General features: G+C 40.6%; 1 protein-coding gene across 15 annotated transcripts in view; it reads left to right on the plus strand.

The window, feature by feature from the left end:
• The window catches only part of LOC126365765 (E3 ubiquitin-protein ligase Arkadia-like), a 323,922-nt gene that overhangs the window by 199,512 nt on the left and 98,772 nt on the right, over positions 1-25,638 (plus strand). For all 15 annotated transcript variants that reach the window (XM_050008269.1, XM_050008274.1, XM_050008281.1 and 12 more), the window contains one exon: positions 14,654-14,837. In XM_050008269.1, coding sequence (XP_049864226.1) covers positions 14,654-14,837 — 184 coding nt within the window. The remainder of the gene's footprint in view (positions 1-14,653; positions 14,838-25,638) is intronic.

Consider the following 25,638-nt stretch of genomic DNA (forward strand, 5'->3'; position numbering starts at 1 on the left):
GTACACCAAATTTGATTGAAATTTTTCTATGGATTTGGGATAGGCTTTTTACCCGCTGTTTTGCCCGTGTACACATGTCCATACATTTAACATATTTGTACATATATTTCAGCTTTCTCTCTAGCCAGTATTTCCCTGCAGTTTATCTCTAGCCAGTATTTCCCTGCAGTTTTATTTTCATGCAGCCCAACTTTTACAGTGCCGTATCTCCTGAACTATGTATTGCACAGCGATATAATTTTGCAGGTACATCCAGCAGTATATATGGCTACTGTCTGCAAAATGTTTTGTGAATAAAATTGCTATTGTGATCATCAGTATGACAACTGATCAAGTTATGCCACAAATTTCTTGTTTCCTCTGTTCTGTTCAGTATCTCCTTGTTAGTTGCAAATTGACCAATCTGATCTTCAACATTCTTCTTTAGCACCACATTTGGAAAGTGTCTATTCTCTTTTTGTCTAAACTGTTTGTCATCCATGTTTCACTTCCATACATGGCAACACTCCATACAAATAGCTTCAGAAAAGATTTCCTAACACTTATATGTATGTTTTGTGTTAATAGATTTCTGTTTTTAAGAAATGCTTTTCTTGCCATTGCCAGTCTATAGTTCATATCCTTTCTACTTCAGCAATCATCATTTTATTTTGCTACCTACTACTTCAAGTGGCTCATTTCCTGCTCTAATTCCCTTCCCCTAGAATCCCCTGATTTAATTCGGCTATATTCTATTATCCTCGTTTTGCTGTTGTTGATGTTCATCTTGTATTGTCCTTTCAAGGCACTGTCCATTCCATTCAACTGCTCTATCAAGTCCTTTGCTGTCTCTGACAGAATTACAATGTCATCAGCCAACCATCAAGTTTTTATTTCTTCTCCCTGAATTTTAATTCCTACTCCAAATTGTTCTTTAGTTTCTTTTACCGCTTGTTCAGTGTACAGATTGAATATCAGGGAAGGCTCCAGTCATGCCTCATCCCCTATTCAACCACTGCTTCCCTTTCATGCCCCTTGACTCTTATAACTGCTGTCTGGTTTCTGTACAAATTGTAAATAACCTCTCGTTCCCTCTGTTTTAACGGAATTTTAAAGAGAGTATTCTAGTCAACATTGTCAAAAGCTTTCTCTAAGTCTACAAATGCTATAAAAATAGATTACCTTTCCATAACCTATCATCTTAGATAAGTCGTAGGTCAGTATTGCCTCTTGTATTTCTACATTTCTCTGGAATCCAAACTGTTCTTCCCCGAGGTTTGTTTATACCAATTTTTCCATTTTTCTGTAAAGGATCCGTGTTAGTATTTTGCAACCATGGCTTATGAAACTGATGGTTTGATAATATTTATGCCTGTCAGCAACTGCTTTGGTGTTGAAATTGCTATATTCTTCTTGAAGTCTGAGGGTATTTTGCCTCTCTCACACATCTTGCACACCTGATAGAAGAGTTTAGTCATTGTCATGGCTGGCTCTCCCAAGGCTGTCAGTACTTCTGACAGAATATTCTCTATCCTCACGGCCTTGTTTCGGCTTAAATCTTGTAGAGCTCAGTCAGATTCATGGCATTTTGTGCCATTTAAGAGAATGGGGTAAATAATAGAAATATTAATCCTTAACTCTCTATTGTAATATATATGTATATTAAAAAATCTTGTTTCATATATGCATTTCTTGTGCACTTGACACGTTTCACATCGTAAAGGCTACCGTATCGTGCGATTGATCGATGGAACATGCAACTAACTAACTAACCAATAAATTGTGGTCAGAGCCCACATCTGCCCCTGGAAATGTATTAAAATTTAAAATTTGGTTCCTAAATCTCTGTGTAACCATGAAGCCTTCGAGTGTCTCCAGGTCTCTTCCACACACACACACACACACACACACACACACACGCACACAACCTCCTTTTATGATTTTTAAATGAAGTTTAGCAATGATTAAATTATGCTCTGTGCAAAAGTCTACCAGGTGGTTTCATCTTTCATTCCTTTTCCACAGTCCATATTCGCCTACTACACTCCTGGAAATTGAAATAAGAACACCGTGAATTCATTGTCCCAGGAAGGGGAAACTTTATTGACACATTCCTGGGGTCAGATACATCACATGATCACACTGACAGAACCACAGGCACATAGACACAGGCAACAGAGCATGCACAATGTCGTCACTAGTACAGTGTATATCCACCTTTCGCAGCAATGCAGGCTGCTATTCTCCCATGGAGACGATCGTAGAGATGCTGGATGTAGTCCTGTGGAACGGCTTGCCATGCCATTTCCACCTGGCGCCTCAGTTGGACCAGCGTTTGTGCTGGACGTGCAGACCGCGTGAGACGACGCTTCATCCAGCCCCAAACATGCTCAATGGGGGACAGATCCGGAGATCTTGCTGGCCAGGGTAGTTGACTTACACCTTCTAGAGCACGTTGGGTGGCACGGGATACATGCGGACGTGCATTGTCCTGTTGGAACAGCAAGTTCCCTTGCCGGTCTAGGAATGGTAGAACGATAGGTTCTATGATGGTTTGGATGTACCGTGCACTATTCAGTGTCCCCTCGACGATCACCAGAGGTGTACGGGCAGTGTAGGAGATCGCTCCCCACACCATGATGTCGGGTGTTGGCCCTGTGTGCCTCGGTCGTATGCAGTCCTGATTGTGGCACTCACCTGCACGGCGCCAAAGACGCATACGACCATCATTGGCACCAAGACAGAAACGACTCTCATCGCTGAAGACGACACGTCTCCATTCGTCCCTCCATTAACACCTGTCGCGACACCACTGGAGGCAGGCTGCACGATGTTGGGGCGTGAGCGGAAGACGGCCTAACGGTGTGCGGGACCGTAGCCCAGCTTCATGGATACCTCAGGAGCAACAGTGTCCCTAATTTGCTGGGAAGTGGCGCTGCGGTCCCCTACGGCACTGCGTAGGATCCTACGGTCTTGGCGTGCATCCGTGCGTTGCTGCGGTCCGGTCCCAGGTCGACGGGCACGTGCACCTATCGCCGACCACTAGCGACAACATCGATGTACTGTGGAGACCTCACGCCCCACGTGTTGAGCAATTCGGCGGTACGTCCACCCGGACTCCCGCATGCCCACTATACGCTCTCGCTCAAAGTCCGTCAACTGCACATACGGTTCACGTCGACGCTGTCGCGGCATGCTACCAGTGTTAAAGACTGCAATGGAGCTCCTTATGCCACGGCAATCTGGCTGACACTGACGGCGGCGGTGCACAAATGCTGCGCAGCTAGCGCCATTCGATGGCCAACACCGCAGTTTCTGATGTGTCCGCTGTGCCGTGAGTGTGATCATTGCTTGTACAGCCCTCTCGCAGTGTCCGGAGCAAGTATGGTGGGTCTGACACACCGGTGTCAATGTGTTCTTTTTTCCATTTCCAGGAGTGTATTTTTCCTTTTCTTCTTTTTGTGCTATCGAATTCCAGCCTCCCATCACAATAAAATTTTAATCTCCTTTAACCATCGGGACAATTCCTTTTATTTCATCATAGATTTCTTCAGTTTCTACATCATCTGTGGAGCCAGTTGGCATATAAACTTGTACTAGTGTGTTACACATGGGCTTTGTGTCTGTCTTCACCATGATAATGCATTCACTATGCTGTTCATCAGTAGCTTAACCACATTCCTATTTTCTTATTCATTATTAAATCCACTCCTCCATTATCCCTATTTGATTTTGTGTTTATAATCTTGTATTCGCTTTACCAGAAGTCCTGTTTCTCGTGCCACAGAACAACACTAATTCCCATTATACCCAACTTTAACCTATCCATTTCCTTTTTTTTTTTAATTACAAGGCTGGTTTGAAAAGTGCTTAGAACAGAATAGAGAAAAAGCACTTACATCACTGAAACTTTTTTATTTTTCAATGTAGTCTCCTTGTAGATTAATGCATTTGGTCCAATGGAGTTCCAGGCCTGCAAAATAGTTGTCAACTTCAGCTATCAGTTCTTCGTTTGAAGTGAATCTTCATCCACCAAGAAAAATTTTCAGTTTTGGGAAGAGATGGCAGTCTGATGGAGCCATATCAGGTGGATAAGGCGGGTGTGGCAAAAATTCATACCTTTGTGTAATTTTGCCATGGCAATAGCACATTTGTGTAGGTGCGCATCAAGAGGCACGGCACCCATCTTGCAGATAATTTTTTCATTTCTAATTCTTCAGTAAAATGTGATATACTATTTCAGATGACATTTGGCAACTGTGAGCAATTTCATGCACTTTCAATCGGCGATCCTGCATGACCATTTTGTGCAATTTTGCAATGATTTCTCAAGTAGTGACACATCTTGGCTGACCACTGCGTGGATCATCATCTAACAAATTTAAATTCATTTGTCCACTTGGCAACAGTTGAATATGAAGGAGCAGAGTCCCCCAGTGTATTCTGGAAATCAGCATGAATGTCTTTTGCTTTCATACCTTTCTTTATGAAGTACTTAATCACTGCTCCAATCTCGATTTTTTCCATCTTCGCAAATCGCTTAGCAGGAACAACTACAGAGCCACGTCACCGCCACAGTTCTCTTCCAAGGGCACTGACGTGACTCATATTTACAGTCCAGTGAACAATTCATTGCACTAGTGCTGACCTCTCATGATGATTCCGAGAACTTTTCAAATCGTCCTCATACCTGCCCAATTAAAGCATCTAACATTCAATGCTCTAATCCTTAGAATGTCAGCTTTGTTTCTCCTGTTGATGACATCCTATTGAATAGTCCTTGCCCGAAGATCCAAATGGGGGACTATTTTACCCAAGAGGATGCCATAATCATTTAGTCTTATGGTAGAGCTGTATGCCATCGTGAAAAATTACAGCTGGAGCTTCCCCTTGCTTTCAGCCATTCACAGTACCAGCACTCTTAATGTTCTGATGACTTAAGTGTGAGTGTGGATCTGAGTTATATCGGCTTATTCCCCCAAACCACCTTCTGCTTTTTTATGATGTCACTTACTTGGAATTTGCAGCCACTCTTCTTTACTGAATAGCCGGCTGCTGGAAACCTTCTTGACTACTACTCTGTCGAACAACGCTGGATACAGGAATTTTTAGACTCTTTCTACTTATGAAATAAGTAGACATACAAACTTTATTTTTCATTGACTAATGATGTATTTGACCTCCATACACAATAAAAATCTCACTTTCCACATGAATATGTAACTTACTGCAAGTCTCTCGTACAGTCGGACATTAGAAAAAAATTGTGTTACAGTCAAAAGAAAGTTGGCTTGGATACCATGACCATTCTTAACATGAATCGTGAAGTGAGTCCTGCCTCTAACAAAGTTGTGTCAAGAGTCTACAAGAGTACTTCTTCAACTGTTCTTGTTATAAAAACAATAGTCAGTTACACAATAAGCACAGAGCTGCATATGAACTCCATGGTTCTTTCTTACACACTCACTAAAACATCTGTGGATTGCCCGACAGGTACTTGTCGATTCAATCCGACCAATATGTCTACTTTCTTCCCGCGACTGATTTTAATCCTGCACACACAAACATGTGATGTGCAGCAGGTAGGATTCTACCATCCCACACTCGTATCAAGAATATCATGTGTTCGAGATGGTAGAAGGCTAAGTGCTTCTAGAATTTACACAGAAATTCTCAAATCACTACAGCACAGAAAGGCCATTTTGGTTGATGATACAAGGCCATATCAGTCCAGTCATCCAGACTGTTGCCCATGCTGCTACTGAGAAGGCTGCTGCCCCTCTTCTTAACAGATACCCTCCATTGTGGCTGCACCTACTGTACAGCTGTCTGTATTACTGAGGCTTGCAAGCCACACTACCAACGACAAGATCCATGGTTCATAGAATAGTAGTAAAGAAGCAATAAATTTAAATAACAATGAAATCGGTCAATTTTTCACAAAATAATGTAATTGGATAGATGAAAGATCTACTCACCGAGTAGCAGCAGAACACCCGCATAAAAGAAGGTTTTTATAGCTAGGAAGAAGCCACTGGCTCTGAAAGCTTGCTTATTTATAACATTCTTTTTGTCTGTTTTCTGCTGCCACTTGGTGAGTAGGTTATTTATCTTTCCAATTACATTATTGTAATAAATTAAAATGTTATATTTTCACATGTCGCAATGTTTGTTACAATATATTGCCTGAATGTTTGTCATACACTAACATTTTTTTGTGAGTACATTCAGCGCCATACATGGATACTGTTTGCGAAATGTTTTCCAATTAGATTTAGCAGTAAAGAAATAATAAATTAAAACATCATGCATGATGCAGCAGCGTTTCATGTATCTCAGTGTTTGTAATGTCATATCTGCTGAGTAATGCTTCATACACTGATACAGTTTTGCTAGTACATACAGTGGCATGTGTGAATACTGTGTGCAAAACATATTGTGAATACAGTTAGCACTGAAGAAGTAATAAATTAAAACATCATACTTCATGTGATAATTTCACTGCATGAACAGCAAAAATGTATTAAGTGATAAACTTTTTTCTTTCGTTATTTTGTGGAATTTGTCAGTGAGAAAAATATTTGTAAAGGTTTGAGATTATGTGTAAAATTTCCTACAAGTCACTAAGTGCACTCATTCACAAATACTAGATGAATAAAGTATGAGTATTTTCACTGCTTTTCCACCTCCACCCGTTTGATAAGTAGGTGGTTCTTACCACCACAGCAATTCTTACTAGACAGTAAGTGATATGTGTATCAAGTTTGGTTGAAATCGATTCTGTGGTTTAGGAGGAGATATGGAACATACATATATGCACTTGTCTGCTACTCATGTTTATGAATTCATGATTATCTATTTGACCAACTCTTGCCCCCTGCATCCGGCCATCCTGATTTAGGTTTTCCGTTATTTCCCTAAATAGCTCCAGGCAAATTGATGGGTTCTTTAAAAGAGCACGGCCAACTTCCTTCCCCGTCCTTCCCTAATCTGATGAGACCGATGATCTCGCTGTCTGGTCTCCTCCCCCAAAACAACCAACCAACACTTGCGTTTTTGAGAGTATAAATAGTAGTAAAACAACCATTTCTCAAAAGTGCACAAAATGTTCACATCTACGTCTCAATTTTAATGTGATTTACATAGAAGTAGTTGTAGTTTTGTGCTAATAATCTTATTCAGTTTGCAAATTAAGAGAACCATACTGAAATTTAAATGCACATCAATGTCAGTATGTGGCCCCTCCAAGTCATTCTTATGCAATGGCAGTATACTGCATTTTACCAAATATTTATGCTTCATCTTGATTTTGTTGGATAATGGAGCATAGAAAGAATGCTTATATGTATCTGCCTGCACATCCAGTAGTCTGATATTGTTATTTCAATCTTCTTTGGGCATGAACCAATGATCTGTTGAGTACATAAGGGTGTCCTGCAGAAAATTGCTTCTTGAAATTTTGCACATAGGTTTCTGTGTTATATTTTGCTTCTGCTGTTAAGTATCTTCCAATTCAGCATTTGTACTTCTTGACACACTCCCTTGTATCAAACAAATGAGTCCCTATGGGTACTTACCATATTTATACATGATTTAAACCTCCTATTATGACTGCCTGACATTGGTCTCTCACATACGAGTAAATTCCACTGTTCACTATGTAAGTAATTTACAGACAATCTATTTCAGAAGTTGGCTGTTGTCCTAATATACTACCATTGAATTTATGCCCCTCACTATCCTTGTTTCCTCTGCTCTCTTTTTCTCTCTGAATCCCATGTTCCCCAGATAATGAATCATTTAGATCCCTACTCCTGGATATGGATTCATTTATTAAATGTTTTGTCTCTGCACACACACACAAAAACTTCTCAGTGTTGCTACCATTGTAATCAACCTTTGGATTTTCATTATTTCAAAAATGTCACAAAATTAAGTCTCAAACACTGCCTCAAATACTTTAAAGCAATTAGATTACTAATATTTATAAATATGTCAAAAGTGTTGTTTGCTTTCACACTGAGCTACTAAAATGACTTTTGAATGAAAGTCACTGTGGCAACAAGTGCATGTAGTGTTGTAAACCTCTTAAAGAAGTACTTCATTTCTGTTACTGACAGCTTGGAGTTATCAGGTTCGGTGAACAGTGCAATGGAGTATCTGAAACCAGTCTTCAAAAATAATTTCATTAAAATGGAAATGACATGATTCCCAAGGAAGTCATTAACATCTAAGTATTCTACTGGGTATGATAACATATCAGCGAAGTTAGAGTGCTCATGTTAGTTCAGTTCTGTCTTAAGTTATTTGTGTAATCAGTCTCTTATCAGTGGGACATTTCCATACCGGCAAAAATATGCTAAATTTTTAGCCTCTTTACAAGAAGGGGGATAAAGAGATACCTCCAAGCTATCGACCAATTTCTCTTTTGCCGGCTTTCTCAAAAATATTTGAAAAGCTTATGTTCAAGCATCTCCTTGAGCATCTGACTGCAAATAATGTATTGTCCAAGTCACAGTTTGAATTTGTTAAGGGTTCTGACAGAGAGAAACCTATTTACACTTACAGTGAGAATGTACTTAATTCATTAGATAATAAATTAGAGGCTACTGGAATTTTATGGTACCTGTCAAGAGCCTTTGACTGTATGAATCACACCATTCTCTTTAGTAAATTAGAATAATATGGCATCACCGGCCACGCTGTGAAATCGTTTGAGTATTATCTAACTAACAGGAAACAAAGGTTGTCACTGCAAAATACCTGTGCAGTAAGCAGTCAGTCTCCATCTGATTGGGAATTAATTACATGTGTCATTCCTCAAGGTTCCATCTTCAGGGTCTATTGCTTTTTCTTGTGTACATTAATGACCTCTCATCTGTTACATTGCCAGATGCTAAGTTTGTTTTGTTTGCAGATGATACAAACATTGCAATAACTATTAAGTCAAGTACAGATTTAGAAATAGCTGCTAATCAAATTTTTACTGGCATTAATAAATGGTTTAAAGCTAATTCACCATCATTAAACTTTGGAAAGACCTACTATTTGCAGTTCAGAACCTGTAAGAGATTTCCTTCCAGCATGTGTATAATACATGAAGACATCCAGATCAAAGAGGTTGACAGTGTTAAATTTCTGAGATTACAACTCAGCAATAAATTATGTTGGGAAGGGCATACCACAGAATTTCTTAAGCACGTAAACAAGTCTATATTTGCAGTGAGAATGATGTCAGAGTGGGAGAGAGAAATATTAAAAAAAAACTTGCATACTTTCCTTACTTTCCTTCTATTATGCCATGCGGGATCATATTCTGGGGTAAATCATTAAACCGAGCAAAAGTTTATAGGGTGCAAAAGTGTCTAATAAAAGTCATTTGTGGCATAAATTCTAGAACATCATGTAGAAACCTGTTCAAGGAACTTTCTATTCTAACCACTGCTTTTCCGTATATTATTCATTAATGAAATTTGTTGCAAATAATCTATCTCTATTTCCAACCAACAGCTCAGTACATAGTATCAATACTAGGAATAAGAACAATCTACATAAAGATCTAAAATCACTTACCTTGGTCCAAAAAGGTGTCCAATATTCAGGAGCACACATTTTCAAACAATAGCCAGCAACCATTAAAAACTTTGTTTCAGATAAAGCACAGAGTTTGAAAGACTTTTTGATATGCAACTCCTTCCACTCTATAGATGAATATCTTAGCAGAGACTGTTAGGCCAGCTTAAATTAAAATATCTGTTAGATTTCAGTTTTGTCAGCACTTGGTCACGACAATCAAGATGAGGTATTTTGTATGTGATAAATTTACTAATAATGCATAACATTGATTTCATTCTGATAGTGTATTAATTCTGTAAATATTAGGTGTTCCAGTTTACTGTCTTGTATTCACTTGTTTTGACATTCTCCTGACAAATGATTAGGGTAGTAAGTGTTATATTCAAATGTTTTATGTTTTTTATGTTATGCATTTTGACAAGTTCCACACCCGCAAGAACCATCTCATTTTTTGGGTCTGTGGAATGAAAACTGAATCTAATCTAATCTAATCACTAAATAATTCCATTAATAGACTATTTGTGGATCACCAATGTATATAAATTGCTATGTCTCTGATAACATAACATAACATAACATAACATAACCTTAACAGCATGGCGGCGAGTGAGTGACCCCCCTCCTTCACATGCGTTAACGCTGCAGCAGTGACGGACAAAATACAGCAAACTCTGGAGGCGAATGCGAGCAAGATCCATGCACTAGACACATCGTTAAAAGCAAGTGAGGAGAAAGCACGACTGCTCGAACAGAAATTGATCGAGAAGACGGATGAGCTTGAACAATATCAGAGACGCAATAATCTCAGACTGTTCGGCATTCCAGAGAGCAGCAGAGAGAACACAGATGAACTTGTGATAAACCTTGTCCAAGAAAAGCTAGGCGTGCAGGTGACTCTGAGTGACATTGACAGAAGTCATAGAGTGGGTCGTAAGTCGCCAGGTTCTACAAAACCAAGACCTATAACAGTGAAATTTATGTCATATAGGAAAAGATTTGAAATCTTCAGAACGAAGAAGAATCTCGCGAAGTCGGGTCTGACAGTACGCGAGGATCTGACCTCTGAAAGACTAAACATTTTGAAGAGCACGATTTCAAAATTTGGGATACAGAACGTTTGGACAAATGACGGCTGGATAATGGTTAAGACTGAAAACGGAAAGAAAACAATTTGCAGTGTTAATGAACTCGAAAGCCTGTGCTTTAGAAGTTAAATCATGTCTAATCTTGCTGCCACTAACCTGTATGTTTATATTGTTAACCATATCTTAACTAATGTATTATCAAATTGTTTCGTTTCTCTACATAACTATTTTTTTTATCTCTAATTATTTTTTCTCGTGTAATTTTTGTTATTATTTGTATTACCAACTTTTCGTTTCTCCACATAACTATTTTCATCTTTAATTGTTTTTCCCATGTAATTTTGTTAATTATTACATAAGGTAGTCTCACTTCCATCCTTAATTAGCAACCCACCATCATACTTTAGTTGTTATCCTCATAAGTGAAATTAATATAAAACACTGTCATAACATGCAGATTACTCCCGTTGTGTTTAGCAAAATTCCTTCCCCTGCCAGCCCACGGCTACTTCCAGAACCGTTGCTGACCTCGCTGACCTTGGCCGCAGATCCCGTTGCCTCCCCAGGGACCTACCCCCTCCCCCTCCCGGCCGCTATCACTACACAAAACTGGGAGGACACCCCCCCCCCCCCCCCTCCTTCACATGCCTTCCGCATTCCTCATGCCAGACCCTCTTGTGACTGCCAACCACGACACGCAAACATCGGTCGGCAGCTTCCTCGGGCAATCAACACCCGAACGCTCCAAGCACCATATTGCACATGCAAATGTCCAGTCTCTGCCAGCTCACTTCGACAAATTCAAATATATATTTCAAACTGCTGATATACACGTAATACTTTTGTCAGAGACTTGGCTCAAACCAAGTATTCCTACAACTTCCGTAAACCTAGATGGCTATAACTTTCTCAGGCACGACAGATGCAACAGACGAGGGGGCGGAGTAGGGGCGTACATACGCTCTGACTTGTCACCTACAGTACTACACACATCCGACATCAATGTAGATAAACAAGTGGAATATACATTCATAGAGATCAAATCACTTAACAGAAAGTGCTTAATATGTGTCCTTTACAAACCTCCTAATGTAGGTGGGTTCACCTTCTTCAAAACTGCCCTATCTAGTCACGAATCGTCATATGAAAATGTAATTATAGCAGGTAACACTAACATTAATTTTCTGTGCAATAGTCCTTCCACTGGGAAATTTAAGAGGATGGTTTCTTCCTCAAATATGACGCTACTTCAGCTGGCACCTACTCATCACACGACTACCAGTCACACTTTCATAAATATATTCGCAACGAAATCTCCAAACAGAATAATCCGCACCTCTCAAATAGCTGCGCCTGGCATGTCTGCCCATGACATCATTTTCATGACGTATTCACTAGAATGACCTAGAAAGAAGCAAAAACTGTCTACATACTAAGACCTCAAACGCATAAATTTGCCTGAGCTCAAAACTGAAGCACAAGAAATAGTTTGGGGGATGACCTCTACGCCCCTCATGGACATAAACGACAAACTCCAGGATTTCACTAACAAAGTTAGTCAACTATATGACAAATATGCTCCAATAAAGACCAGAAAAATAAAAAGGCAACCTGCACCTTGGCTGACAGATGAACTAAAACAGCTCATGAATCTCAGAGATGCTGCACATCGAGCATACGAGATACACCATACACCTGAAAATCATGCTGTATACAAGCAGAAACGAAGCAGAGTCAGCCAAGCGATGAGAAATGCTAAGCTCAGACATGTCTGTACATTAGCTGACAATAGATGTAGACCAGCTATCCTGTGGAAAAATCTCCGTAGTCTCGGTATAGGCAAAATAAAAATTGCAGAAAATCCTATGGTTCCAGCTGAAGAACTAAACAGATTCTTCACATTACCTACAACCAAAATTGAACAGAAAAAAAAGAAAAACAGAGAATAATTGATTACTTCATGGAGATGAACGACTGCAGCAAAGAAAAATTCTATCTACAGCACGTCACTTGCAGTACTGTCAAGAAAGCCATAATGCGGATTAGATCAGCATCTCAGCATCTACTGGACATGGTGGTATCACTATCCAGATGGTAAAACTTATTATTGACCAACTACTGCCTTCTATAACAGACATTTTCAACAATTCATTAACCACAAGTGTTTTCCCTGAGGCCTGGAAACTGGGACAAATTAAGCCACTGCCTAAAAAGGACATCGCCACAGCACCCTCTGACTACCGCCCCATCTGCCTTCTTCCTGCACTATCAAAGGCCTTAGAATATATAGTTTATGACCAGCTCACCAACTATCTAACTACTAACAATCTACTAGACGAATACCAATCAGGTTTCCATAAACATTGAACCACAACATCCGCTCTGATAAAGGTGACAGATGACCTGAAACTAGCCATGGACAGACAAGAAGCGACTATCATTTGCTTCTTAGATTTCAGCAAAGCATTAGATACTGTTGACTTCGACATCTTACTAACCAAACTTAGCGGTCTAAATTTCTCACCAAGTGCAGCGCAATGGTTTCGCTCATACATGACGGCTCATCAGCAACGCGTCCTGTCTGGGAATATAAAATCACAATGGCGGCATGTAGTGTCAGGCGTTCCCCAAGGCTCAGTATTAGGTCCTATACGCTTCTCTCTGTATGTCAATGATGTGTCATCGGTTCTGACCTATTGCAAATATCATATGTATGCTGATGACCTTCAGTTGTATCTAAGTGCGAAACCAAGCAATCTCAAGAAAGCTATTGAAAATTTCAATACTGACCTCGATGGACTGTCAAAATGGGCACAGGACGTAGGTCTAAAACTAAACCCATCTAAAACCCAAACGGTACTTGTTGGTCACTCTAAGCTCATTAGGCCAAAACATCGGGAATCCATACCACCTCTTATCCTAAATGGAACAAATATTAACTTCTCTCCCTCAGCAAAGAGTAATAATAGATGAAAATCTAAATTGGACAGAGCACGTAACTGCAGTGTGCAAAAAAAGCATCAGCATCTCTTCATGTCCTACAAAAATATAAAAAAACGCTTCCCTTTCGATCTGAAAAAGAAATTAGTACAAACGCTTATAATCCCAATCATTGACTACAGCGATATTATCCTACAAGGCCTCCCTCAGGAAAATTCCCGACGTCTAGAACTGGTCATGAATGCCTGCGTCCGATATATCTGTGACGTTTGACTTTTTGATCACATTTCACCAGCATATGCAAAATTGTCCTGGCTGTGTGCAGACAAACGCAGAGATTTCCATACACTCTGTCTCATCTACTCCCTTATAAATGTACACTGTCCCTCATATCTCTCATCGTCCTTAACGCTCATGTCGGAACAACATGACAGAAACATGCGTTCCCATTATAATAAAATCTTATCCGTTCCACTGCATCGCTCAGTCACCTTCTCCAAGTCCTTAACAGTAGCGGGAACCCGACTCTGGAATAACCTCCCTCATTATGTTAGAGAACTTAAAAACATGTCCGGCTTCAAAAAACAGTTAATGACGTATCTACTTAAGCAACAGTAATGCCTTCCTCTGTACATGAATGCACCTCACCTCATTACTTCCCTCTTTCCCCCTCCTTAAATCTCCCTTCCCCAAAACTCACTATACTAGTAAACATCTACTTTACACACCAAGATATTAATGTACATCTGCACAAACCCTCATTACTATTGCCAATCTTTCTCATGTTTGTCATTATTATATGATTTTTTCTTACTATTATTATTATTGCTTTTATCATAATCTGTATGTATACCACCTGTTGTAAAAATACTGCCGCATTTACTTTATTAGATCTTAGTCACTACTTTTTATTCATATTGTCACTAGAGTAAGCTAATTTTCTCATTTAAACTATGGCCATGGTGTAACTCTGATGTGTGAAATGCTGCATGTGTGGAACACTGGTCCTTATGGCCCTAATCTGATCAGGTTAAATAAATAAATAAATAATATGAGTCATTCCATTATTGCAGCCGAAGCTTGATTGGCCGTGGTGAAGATGATGCTTATTGCCGGCTTCAGCAGGGAACCAGCCGACATTCTTGTCATGCTGCTCCGCCTCCTCCACCTCCACCACTGCTTGCTCCACAGCAGCCAACTGTTTACAGTCGGCCTGAGGTTGTGCCGGCTCCTGCTCCAACAGCTGCACCACCTACAGTAAGTCTGAAAAAAGTGTAGTTGTATCATTGTCTTTGGATGTTTTTCCGTATAATTTTTATCAAAAGTTTACACTTTTTATAAAATTTTGTTATTTATGTTTGTCAAAATAATACCCTAAGTCAGATTAGGGATGTTGAAGACAAAACCACAATGTAAATATGCACTGTCTCAAACAGTGATGTGCAAAAATCATAATAAATGACTTGCCACATCAGAATCAAATGGTGTATCAGAAAACAATTACTTGGTTTGATAATCAAACAACTGGAAATTTTGGGGAACTTTGCAGGAATGCATTTTGTCTTCTTTGTTTTTTGTCGTCTTTACAGTCACAGTTATACAAATTTTATAGGTTAATACTGTCTTTTGCAACTGTAATAAATTGATCTAAATAATACTTTTATTAGTCACAAAAGATATATAACCTATGTTACAGGAGACTAATTGCAGTGTGCTGTGCCAGATATGACAGTTAACACACGTGATGTTCTAAATGCACAGTTCTTCTTGTATTTCTTCTGTTCTGTAATGGTGAAACGTTGAATAACTGGCTGCATATTGCAAGATTTTATTTCAGTTCGATTTGTATGTCTTAATAGGGTTGATGTCAGAGTCGGGAGTACAAGGTTTGTCATGCTCATGGTAGTCAATAAGCCAAACATTCTACGTGCTTCCAGTGTGTTGCCACTGGTCTTCATTACTTGCTCATTAGACAAAACTAGGCTTCATGAGCAGGAAGCTCATGAACGACAAGATATGTGCATGCTGCAGTGATCACTAATAGACATTGATAGTGGAATGTTGTGTGTCGAATCGAAGTAGGTGTTTACAGTGCCAAGGTTTAGTAACATCCCTGTTGTATATAAAGATGAACTCACGTTCAGTATGTGTGATACAGTAGAATATGAAACACAATCTTCATGTACACCTTCATCTTCAAAGTACAATAACTCCCAGAGTGTTTGGAACCGAGAATACCATGAATATATCAAGGCGAATTTCGCATACTTAATCACAGAAGATTCCTGATTGTGAATCAGATAATATGTTCTAGAGTACTCAGTCTCCAAGCTTTAAGCTTTCGGTATCACCTCTCTCTAGGAAGCTATACTTAAGAAACTAATGCTCTAAAAAGATGAATACTAAGAAGGCTGTCACAGGTACCTGCACTTGCAAATACGCTTGCAACGATAAAAGGTTACAGTTTTTACATGTTTCATATTGATATTGAATGCAATAGATACTCTGTGACATAGTAGTATATAAATTCCAGAATATAATGAAAAAAAATCACCTTTGCAAGTATAAAAGCAAAGAGAATCCACAGGAAAAAAATGGGAAAGCAAAGCAGTCATTTTAAAGCCACTGGCTCTTGATATCATAGAGTGAAAATAGCTTCATGAGGTTACAGTGATAGGACATAGTGAACATGTTGTAAACAAGGTTCTTTCTAATTGTGAAATAGTTTACAAGAAAATATCTTCTGTGTGCTGTACATTAAATTTTTTATATTATTTATATGCTAAGGTGCAGCATACATATATGTTTTTCTTGTTAACTACTGCAATTTATATACAGCTGCTGTGGAAAAGAAACTGATTAAAAGTCTTTTATTGTACTGCCTTGGGCCACACAAATGTTATCAAAACTGGTTCCATATGATCTGTTCAAAATTAGAGAAAAGGAGAATAGTAAAATACTAAGAAACTAAATTACTGGCTCAAACCAACTTTAATTTTCTACTGTACATTCTTCACTATGTTACATAGTTACTTGTACCTGAACAAACAAAAAACTAACAAGGGAAACTCCCCATCACAAACCCCCTCAGATTTAGTGGTAGAAGGGTCTAGTGGACAGCCCGTCAAAACTGAACACAGATCAAGTGTGAAAAGAGGAAGAAGGTGTACTAAATTATGAAAAAATGCAAAATGGAAACAGTGAACAGTCCAAGCACAGGAAACACAACATAGAGCAGTGTAGAACAGACAGGGCATTATGGGTAAGTAATCACGGTGCAAAGCAGAGGAGCCGGGCTCTCAAAGATCCCTGATGCCCGATCCCATTATTCAAATTTGTGTCTGTGTCGTGCTGTAATGTCTGTTTGAAACAGCAAGGCATAAGAAAGGGATCTACAACGAAAGTTGAGTCTGCACAACTACTCTATTAGCAGCCAAAACAAAGAGGCTTTTGAATGGGAACTGCAAATGTTTGATGACAAGGCAACAAGTCAACCAAATCCTCCACCGGTAAACACTTCTGGTGTGTCATACATGGCTTTAGTGATAGTATGTGTGTCATATGATAGGAATCTCTTATAGACACACCTAATTTGTACTCCTGGTGGGTGAGTGAGATTGCCCAATTTAGGTGTTCATGTGACTAAGAATATGGTCACTCCCAAGGAAATGATGAAAACATAGTTTGTCACATAAGCTGCAACAAATATACACAACAGTTCCACAGTCACACAGTTTCTTTGTGCTCTATCAAAACGTATGTTTTTAACATTTTTCCATTCTGTTTTTATAGTTTCGACTATTGAATTCCTTTGTTGTAACATAGTACACACCCATTTATTTGTTGTTTTCATTTCTGTGAGGCATCTATGTTGTATCTCGCTTGTACTCACTATGCATCACATTTACTTGTGACGGTAATGTACTCCTATCACATGACTTACATTCTATAACCAATAGAACAAACATTTCAGTGACCCGATAGACAATACATAATGTTGTGGGGGGGGGGGGGGGGGGGTGAATTTTAAATAAGTGGTATGAGGGAGTTTTGGACTTGACTCATCTGCTTGTAAATGTTATTCATTGTGCCAGTGCCTAAGATGTGTGTTACCACTTACCCATCCACCTCCCCCCAGTGGGGCTCACCTCTCTTGTGAGTATTTGCTTGGCCAATAACGTAGTCCCCAGCCCTTGCCGCACTACTCCCCTTTCCATGCTGTGAGTCGATCCTTCCACTATTCTTTTTTTCTCCTCTGGCTTCCCATTTGATGGTCTTGCTGCTGATCACACAGGACATTCGGTTTCTCACCCCCCACCCCCCATTTTCTCTTTCTCTTTATACAACTTTTCATTCTTCATTAAATGTGTGATCTGAGGTTTTCCCAGCGTGTGCACCCATTGCGGCTGGGGCACAGGGACTCCGTGCAACGGTTCACCAGTGCAGTAACTGTTGCTGTGGCTGCATGATGCCTATGGGGTGAGCCCCATTCAGAGTGAGTGGCACCAAGATGAATTAGTTGCTAATGAAGCAGCTCAAACTTTCTTCCGCTGGTGACCGTACGGCACTAGCAGTTTCTTCTGAAGGAAAGGATTACAACGATGTGGAGAGATATGACTGCACAATGTTTCTTTCACTGGCTGTGCCATGGAAGGGAATATAGAGCTCAGAGACAAGGGGAGAAAACTCCCACACTACTTAGTTGCTCTACAATTTGTGGCATTCCTTTTCAGCCACAAAGACATTATTCTTTGTTGAATATCTTGAGGCTATGTTTTGAGAAATAGCTTCAGTTAGAATTAAACTGACATCCTCTGGTCAGTCCTGGGTGCTGCTCGTGTGTTACAAGCTGGCTGACGTTCCTGTAACTATCACACCCCCGTAATAGTCCCATGGTACAGGATGTCATCTTCCACCACAACTTATACAGGTAGTGATGAGTTACTTGCCAGTTTGGAGCAATGGGGTGTGCATTTTGTCCATTGTGTCCAGTGAGGACCAAAGAACAATAGTGTTGTTACTGGAGCCTTCATCTTAGTTTTTGAAGGCAACTCATTACCTGAAAAGATCAAGGTAATAGTGTATTGATGTGATGTGGAACCATATGCTCCCCCTACCATGAGGTGCTTTGGTTGAGGTTTGAATTGTAATGCCAGCACCATCTGTAGAGATTGTACATCAGTTTCACTCAGACACTCCCTGTGATCCTCCCACCATCCAGTGTCAACTATGGGGTGCACCTTTCCCTCTGTTCATTGAATTGCACTGTTGTTCATAGAGAAAGGAAAATCCAAGAATATTAGACTTTTTATTGGCTCACATATCAGAAGGCCAAGAAGAAATTTGTTCATCTGCATCCTGTACGCATGACAATGGCATTTGCTACGGCTATGATGATGTAGTCCTCTCTAGCGACAGCACCCTCGCCCTTTGTGGTTTCTGTGTCAGGCCTTCAGGGCCGCTCAAATACATCTGCTTCCCTGGTGGTTGGGGGCACCACTCCTATTGTTCCCTCACATCCACTTTGGTATCATTGACTCCCCACCCACCTGGAATGTCAATCCCCAGCCCACAGCCAGAGAAGCAACACCCTCCTCTGGAGCGCATCACCAGGAAAGGGTCCCTTGGGTCACTCCCTTCCCAGGATTCTGCTGATCTGCAACCAGATTCTATCCAATGGCTAAAGGAACCACAAGTGGATGGTCTTAGGGATTCACGTTTCTTCTCTGTCCCTGAAACTGGGGCAGACAAGCCCTCTTGGACATCAAAATCATCTTAGGAGGAGTCAGAAAGGAAGATTCCGGTGGTTTCTGTGCGACGTGACTGCACATGTTCTGACTCAGTCCCAGAGTCAGAGTTCCAGGTGGCCTGTGGCTTAAATCCCCCTACATAACCTGCTTCATAACCGATGTGTATTAATATCGTATCCTTACAACTGGTGGCAGCAGGTGACATTGGGGCATGGCCTGCCCCGTTGGTCCTCTCACATTTTCTCACTCCCAAGGGATACCAATAATGTGATCCTCCAGTGGAACCGTAGTTGATTTTTCCACCAAATGAATGAGCTGTGGCATTTCTTATGCACTTCTCCTGCTTTCTGCATTGCCCTCCACAAAACTTGGTTCCCAAAATTGCAGGCACGTACTCTTCTTGGCTATTGGGACTGTTTTAAGGGTTGAACTGACTATGACAGCGCATCAAACTGAGTTTTCGTGTACGTTCTGAACTCTGTCTATGGCAGACAAGTGCCACACTATACAACTTTGGAGGCTGTAGCTGTTCATTTAAGGATGTGTCTGGGTTTTACCTTCCTGAATGTGTAAGTCCCTCTGATCTCAGATTGCATTGTCTGAATTGATTCCTCAGCTACCTCCACCCTCCCTCATTTTAGCTGACTTCAAGCCCTTAACTCCTTGTGTTGTGTAACTAAGACCACTGGCCTTGGTAAAGCTTTTGAACTTTGCTCACAGAGCTCAGTATTCTCCTCTCGACTACCTGTGCTCCCACACACTTCATTATGGCACATGGATCTTATTTGATTTTAGATCTTTCCATTTGCAACCCTGGGTTTCCCCCCTCCATCTATTGGCCAGTTTGTGATGGTCCGTGTGAGAGTGATCATTTTCTGATCATCCTGTCCCTCAGTATCACTCACCTGGGCATCTACCCAGATGGGCTCTCAGCAATGGCTCACTGGGATACCTCTGTCACTGCCATCACTTTTAGCACCCAGTAATGTCGAGGTACTGATGCAGCTGGCCAGTGCAAGACTGCATCCATTTTATTGGCAGCAGACCTAGCAATCTCCTATTCCTTGGGAACCTCCTGTTGGAAAACAGTGCATTGGTGGACTCCAGAAATTGCTGTGGCCATTAGAATTAGAGATAAGACGGGTTCTCCAATGCTATAAACAATACCTGTCATTGGAGCACCTCATTGACTTTAAACAGCTCCATGTTCCAGGCCACCACCTAATAAAACAGTAGAAACAACAACGCTGGTAACAATATGTTACTACCATTGGACTGCAAATCCCTCCTTCGCAGGTTTGGGCAAAGGTTTGATGAGTCTATGGGCACTAGTCCAACACAGGTGGTATCTGGTGTCTTCCTGAATGGTGTTGTCTCTAGTGAACCAGATGCTGTTGCCAAACTTTTTGCTCTGCATTGTGTTTGAGCCTCTGCATCTGAGAGTTATCAGCTTGCATTTCATATCTGCAAACAGCATATGGAGCTTTCAGGATTGCAGGCGCTGGAGCTTATAAACTATTGTGGAGTTTCAGACCAGCCCTGCGAACAACCTACTAGAGAAGGCTGGGGTTCTTCCACTGCAGATCATTCACCAACTACTGCTGCTCACTCATGTGATACACATTCGCTGCTCACGTGAGCATCTGAACTACCCAGTCTTTTTTCTGATAGGTATATCCACGTTCTGCAACGGCAGCCCACAACTAGAGTGACTATTGCAGTTTGCATACGGTGTCTCTGCTCAGAACTGCAACTTCGCCCACTGTTACCTCTTCATCAGGGGGTGATCCCATATGCCCCCATGGCGTGTGCCCTGCCCTCGGATCTGTGTCGATCACTCTTTGGACTGAAAGACTGTGTTGACTCCACGGTTTTTGACAACCTGTTCCTGGCCATCAAGTGGCCTTTCTAGATGAATCACGTTTTATGCTATATTGGACAGATGGCCGTGGGCATGTGTGGTGTGAAACGTGTAATAGCAAACATCCTCCAACAATGTTGAGAAGGGTACAGGCTGGAGGAGAAAGCATTATGTACTGGGCAATGTTTTTGTGGTATTCCCTGCGTGATCTCATCATTCTGAAAAGCACCTGGAACAACAGAAGTATGTCTCTATCCCTCGGGATCATGTCGGTGACTGTGTCTACACATACGTGCAGTTTCTTTTTCCTCGGCACAATGGCATCTACAAGCAGGAAAATGCAGTGTTTCTCACAACTCACAGTTTACGTGCATGTTTCGAAGAACGCCAGGATGAGTTTATTGTGCTCACCAGGCCACCATACTCACCAGATTTAAACCCCATTGAGAAACTGAGGGATCATCTCGGTCAGGCTGTTTGCGCCAAGTACCCTTGACCAAGAAACCTAGCACAGCTGGTCACAGCACTGGAGTCAGCATGATCCCACATCCCTTCCAGAACCTAATTGACTCTCTTCCTGCACATTAGGCAGTTAGGCAGTGATCCGCACTTCAAAAGGCAGGCATTTGATAGGTGGTCACATCAACGTGACTGCACAATGTATTTCAGGAACCATCCAGAAATGAAAAGTACTAAATATTTGCTGTTGGTTGGGCCTGAACAGGTGTCTCACAGCATGCTAGCCATTGCAGCTAACCACTACACCATACTGCTTGCGCCAGAGCTCGGTTTATTGCTCCCTCTCCGGGAATAACAGTAGTTGGCCATTTCAGAAATTCTCATCACAACAGACTACAATCCATTGAATTTAGATCTTTTCATTGGTCCTCTGATGGATCTTTACATTCTGGTCATATTTTTATATCCTTTTCCCCATGATGAACATCAGCATCGAGAGTAGGTGCTCCCATCGAAGCTTTGTGATTGTTGACTGGATCTTCAGATTTATTGAACCTCTCATCTTTGATCTGCACCTCTGGACTGCAGCAGTACTTCATATGAAGGACACGGATGATGTCTTTGCGCATTTGAGTAACTTTTCCGATAATCCTACTTTCTGCACAGGAATCAAAATCCAAGCCAAGACTAGAACTGTATCTCACTGGTTGGACCTTCTCCTACAAATCCACGGTCCGTATACTTTCTTGCATCTTCATTCTGGTGATTAGCTGTGTCACTTAGTCACTCTGAGTATCAACTGGTTGAAAAGCGAATAGTATATCGATTATCATTTTGGTGTGTTTGTTGGTGAGCAGAGGGAATGATGTAAAGCATGTAGTGTCTTATTTCGCTTGTATTTGAATGTCATCCCAATCTCTCAGTTCGACATCAACATACGACGAGAGCATATTTGCCAGTGTCTTAGTAAAGCATTCTGTAAGGCCATTTGTCTTTGAAAGCTAGGCAGTTTTCATCCTGCAAGTGAAGTCGCAACATGAAGTCCAGTGTGGTATTAATCTTTATTGGAAAACTTTTCCATGATCAGAGATCATCACATTGTGTGCTCCATTGTAGAAAATGATGTCCTTTACAAGGAACCTTGCGCTTTCTAGAGCTTCTGTGGTCACCACATCTTCGTTGACATCATAGTGGATGGGGTAGTTAGTGCAGATTATTACCCATCAGTTCCATTTGTCAACTTACGGAACCTCCCCAAGAGGTCAGCTCCAATTAGGTGGAATTATACTGCTGCAGGCAGAATTGGTGCCAGATGCCCAGAGGTAACTGCAGCATATGCTTCCATTGTTGACATCCCTTACAGCGACTCACGTAGTTTTTTAACAGAGCGATAGAGGCCTGGCCAGTAATAAGTGCATCTCATCATGTCCAGGGTGACCAGATGTTAAGCACAGTGGAAGAACTTCAGCGTAAGTGACCATAGATGAGCAACCATTTCTGTCCTATTGGATCATAGTTTCTCTTGCACAATGTTTCATTAATTAATTGAAATTCTCCTTTGGTCAGTTCCTTCTTCAAGGCTTCTACAGTTTCCGCAGGTCAGAATCTTTCCTCTATTCAGCAGCAATGCCATTTAATGCAGCAGTGACTGGGATTTCATCCAGGCTACTATATTCTACCAGAAGAATTCTTCAAAGGCAGTCAGTGCCCTTGTGTTTGTATCCAATTTTGTATACCACTGTGATATCATACTCAAGAAGCCTCGTGTGTCCATCTCACCAGCCAATCCAGTGGATCCCTGAGACTGGTCAGCCAGCAAGTGGTTTGCCACAATGATGAATAGTTTGTCAAATAAGTATGGCCAGAAATTGTTGAGTGCCCAAACAAGTGTAAGTTACTCTTTCTCAGTTATAGAGGCATGGTATGGAAGTTCTGTATGAATCGATGGGACCGTGAGCACATGCCAAGAAAACTTCTCACATTGCAAATATGCTGAGGAGTCGGAAAATCTGTAACTGCTCTTATTTTCTCTGGTTTGAGACTGACTCTATCACCATTCACTAGGTACCCCAATTTTATTTCTTGGGTGACTAAGAGGCACTTTTTTGCTTTAATTCCAACAGTACCAACTGAAACGTTATGTTTGGTGCATAAAAATAATAAATGTATGTGTACACTTGTATTTTATGACACAGGTCAAATGTCTGTCTATACTTCCTATTGTGTGTGTGTGCCATGTTAGTATCTCTTCTTGCTGCTCCACTTCTTTTATAAATTATGTGTAAATAACATCCAGTGAAAACCAATGCATCTGACAGCTGTCATTTAAATAAAAACCAGTATTCTGCCAGTTACTGATACAAATTGTGCCTAGAAACATGAAGTTAATCTGTGTAGCCTAATACACTTAATCATAATATTATTGTATTTTTATTTTTAGCCGGAAGCAATTCTTTGCTCAGTCCTACTAATGTATCAGGCTATATTCAGTTAGAATTAGTTTCCCACCTTTAGAAAAAAGAAAGAGTGCACCTTGTTAATGATTATCTGTTAATTTCAATTATGCTGCTGATGTGTATGTAGGAAAATTTCTTACTACTACCAAGAAATAGTCTTGAGCTAGAAACTGCTTTACACTCACAAGTTTTTCCTTCATATTTCTCAAGTACAATTTCTTTAATGACAGCAAAATTCTGTATCCCAGTTTAAAAGGAAAAAGGAGAAGGAGAAGAAGAAGAAGAAGAAGAAGAAGAAGAAGAAATAAATCCAAAGTGCCACTACCACTTTGGTCCCTAAAGTTAAAGAGTTATGCAAATCTCGGTCCTCATCACATGTTTGCTCGTCATGTCCCACTAATGTTCCCTGATTGGATCAAGGTCTGATTTTAAACACTTTGCACGTCAACCCCCAGTAACAATTACTTGGTCAGAATACCTATTTACATCTAATAACACTCTAAAAAATTATTTAAGCCTGGTTTTCATTCAACAATCCTGAAGATCAGCCTGTTAATATTTCCATCAGTGAACTCCGGAACCTACACTACCAAAACCCAAAACACAATAATAGTTAGATAGCATAATTACAAGATTTATAAGGATTCACTCTCCGAAGGAGACTCGCCACACCACTATTTTATCCTCGACTGTCCTCTAGATACCTGATGGTAAATTACTTACCCAATCTGATTAGGTGAGCCTAATTTGCTCAACAACTCCAGATCACGTTGAGATGGAACTGTGGTCCAGCATTAACTGTCCATAAGCCCGATGTTAAGTCCTTTTGAAACCTTTAAAAGTGAATAAATGTACAATGCTACCTGCGCATTCAGCAATAGCTTCATTTTTAGTATCAGCCGTTGATGCATCAAAGCGTGCAGTCTGAACACAATTCGACTCAGTTGTCTTTCGGCGTACATGTTCCTGAAAATGTATTTGAAAAACCAACAGTGTCATCCAGATGGCAAAGTTACATCATCCATTTAAGGTGTCAAAGCAGGTTATCCATCATACATTGGATGGTGACTGGGACATTACACAGACCAAATGGTGTAACTTTAAACTTAAAGAGTCCATTGCTTCTTTCCAGCCATCTAGGGTGTCATCAGTGTGCTATAATGGTAGACATCTTTCTGTGTGATTTGGGTCAGTCACAGGTATGCTCTGTGCCTTCCTTCTTCTTCATGAGGACAACTAAACAGGATCAAGGAATGCCTGAATGATCAGTGATGTCATCATGCAGCATCTTCTCCATTTCCTAAATTATCTGTTGTTCAGCTGGTGACACAATATACAGGCACTGGCTAGTTGGCAGATGATCTCAAAGTTGATATGGTATTCTAGCAATGGTTGCATGGTCTATCTTTCCTCCCCTCTGAATTTGGAATTATCCGAAACTTGACACAGAATGGCTGTCATTCAGTAACGGTCCTGTGTCGGGCCAGGTCCTACTGGCATTTCAATAGTAGCTTCCTCCACGGCATTGTGCG

Source organism: Schistocerca gregaria, chromosome 4 (genome assembly GCF_023897955.1).
Source record: "Schistocerca gregaria isolate iqSchGreg1 chromosome 4, iqSchGreg1.2, whole genome shotgun sequence".
Taxonomy (NCBI): domain Eukaryota; kingdom Metazoa; phylum Arthropoda; class Insecta; order Orthoptera; family Acrididae; genus Schistocerca; species Schistocerca gregaria.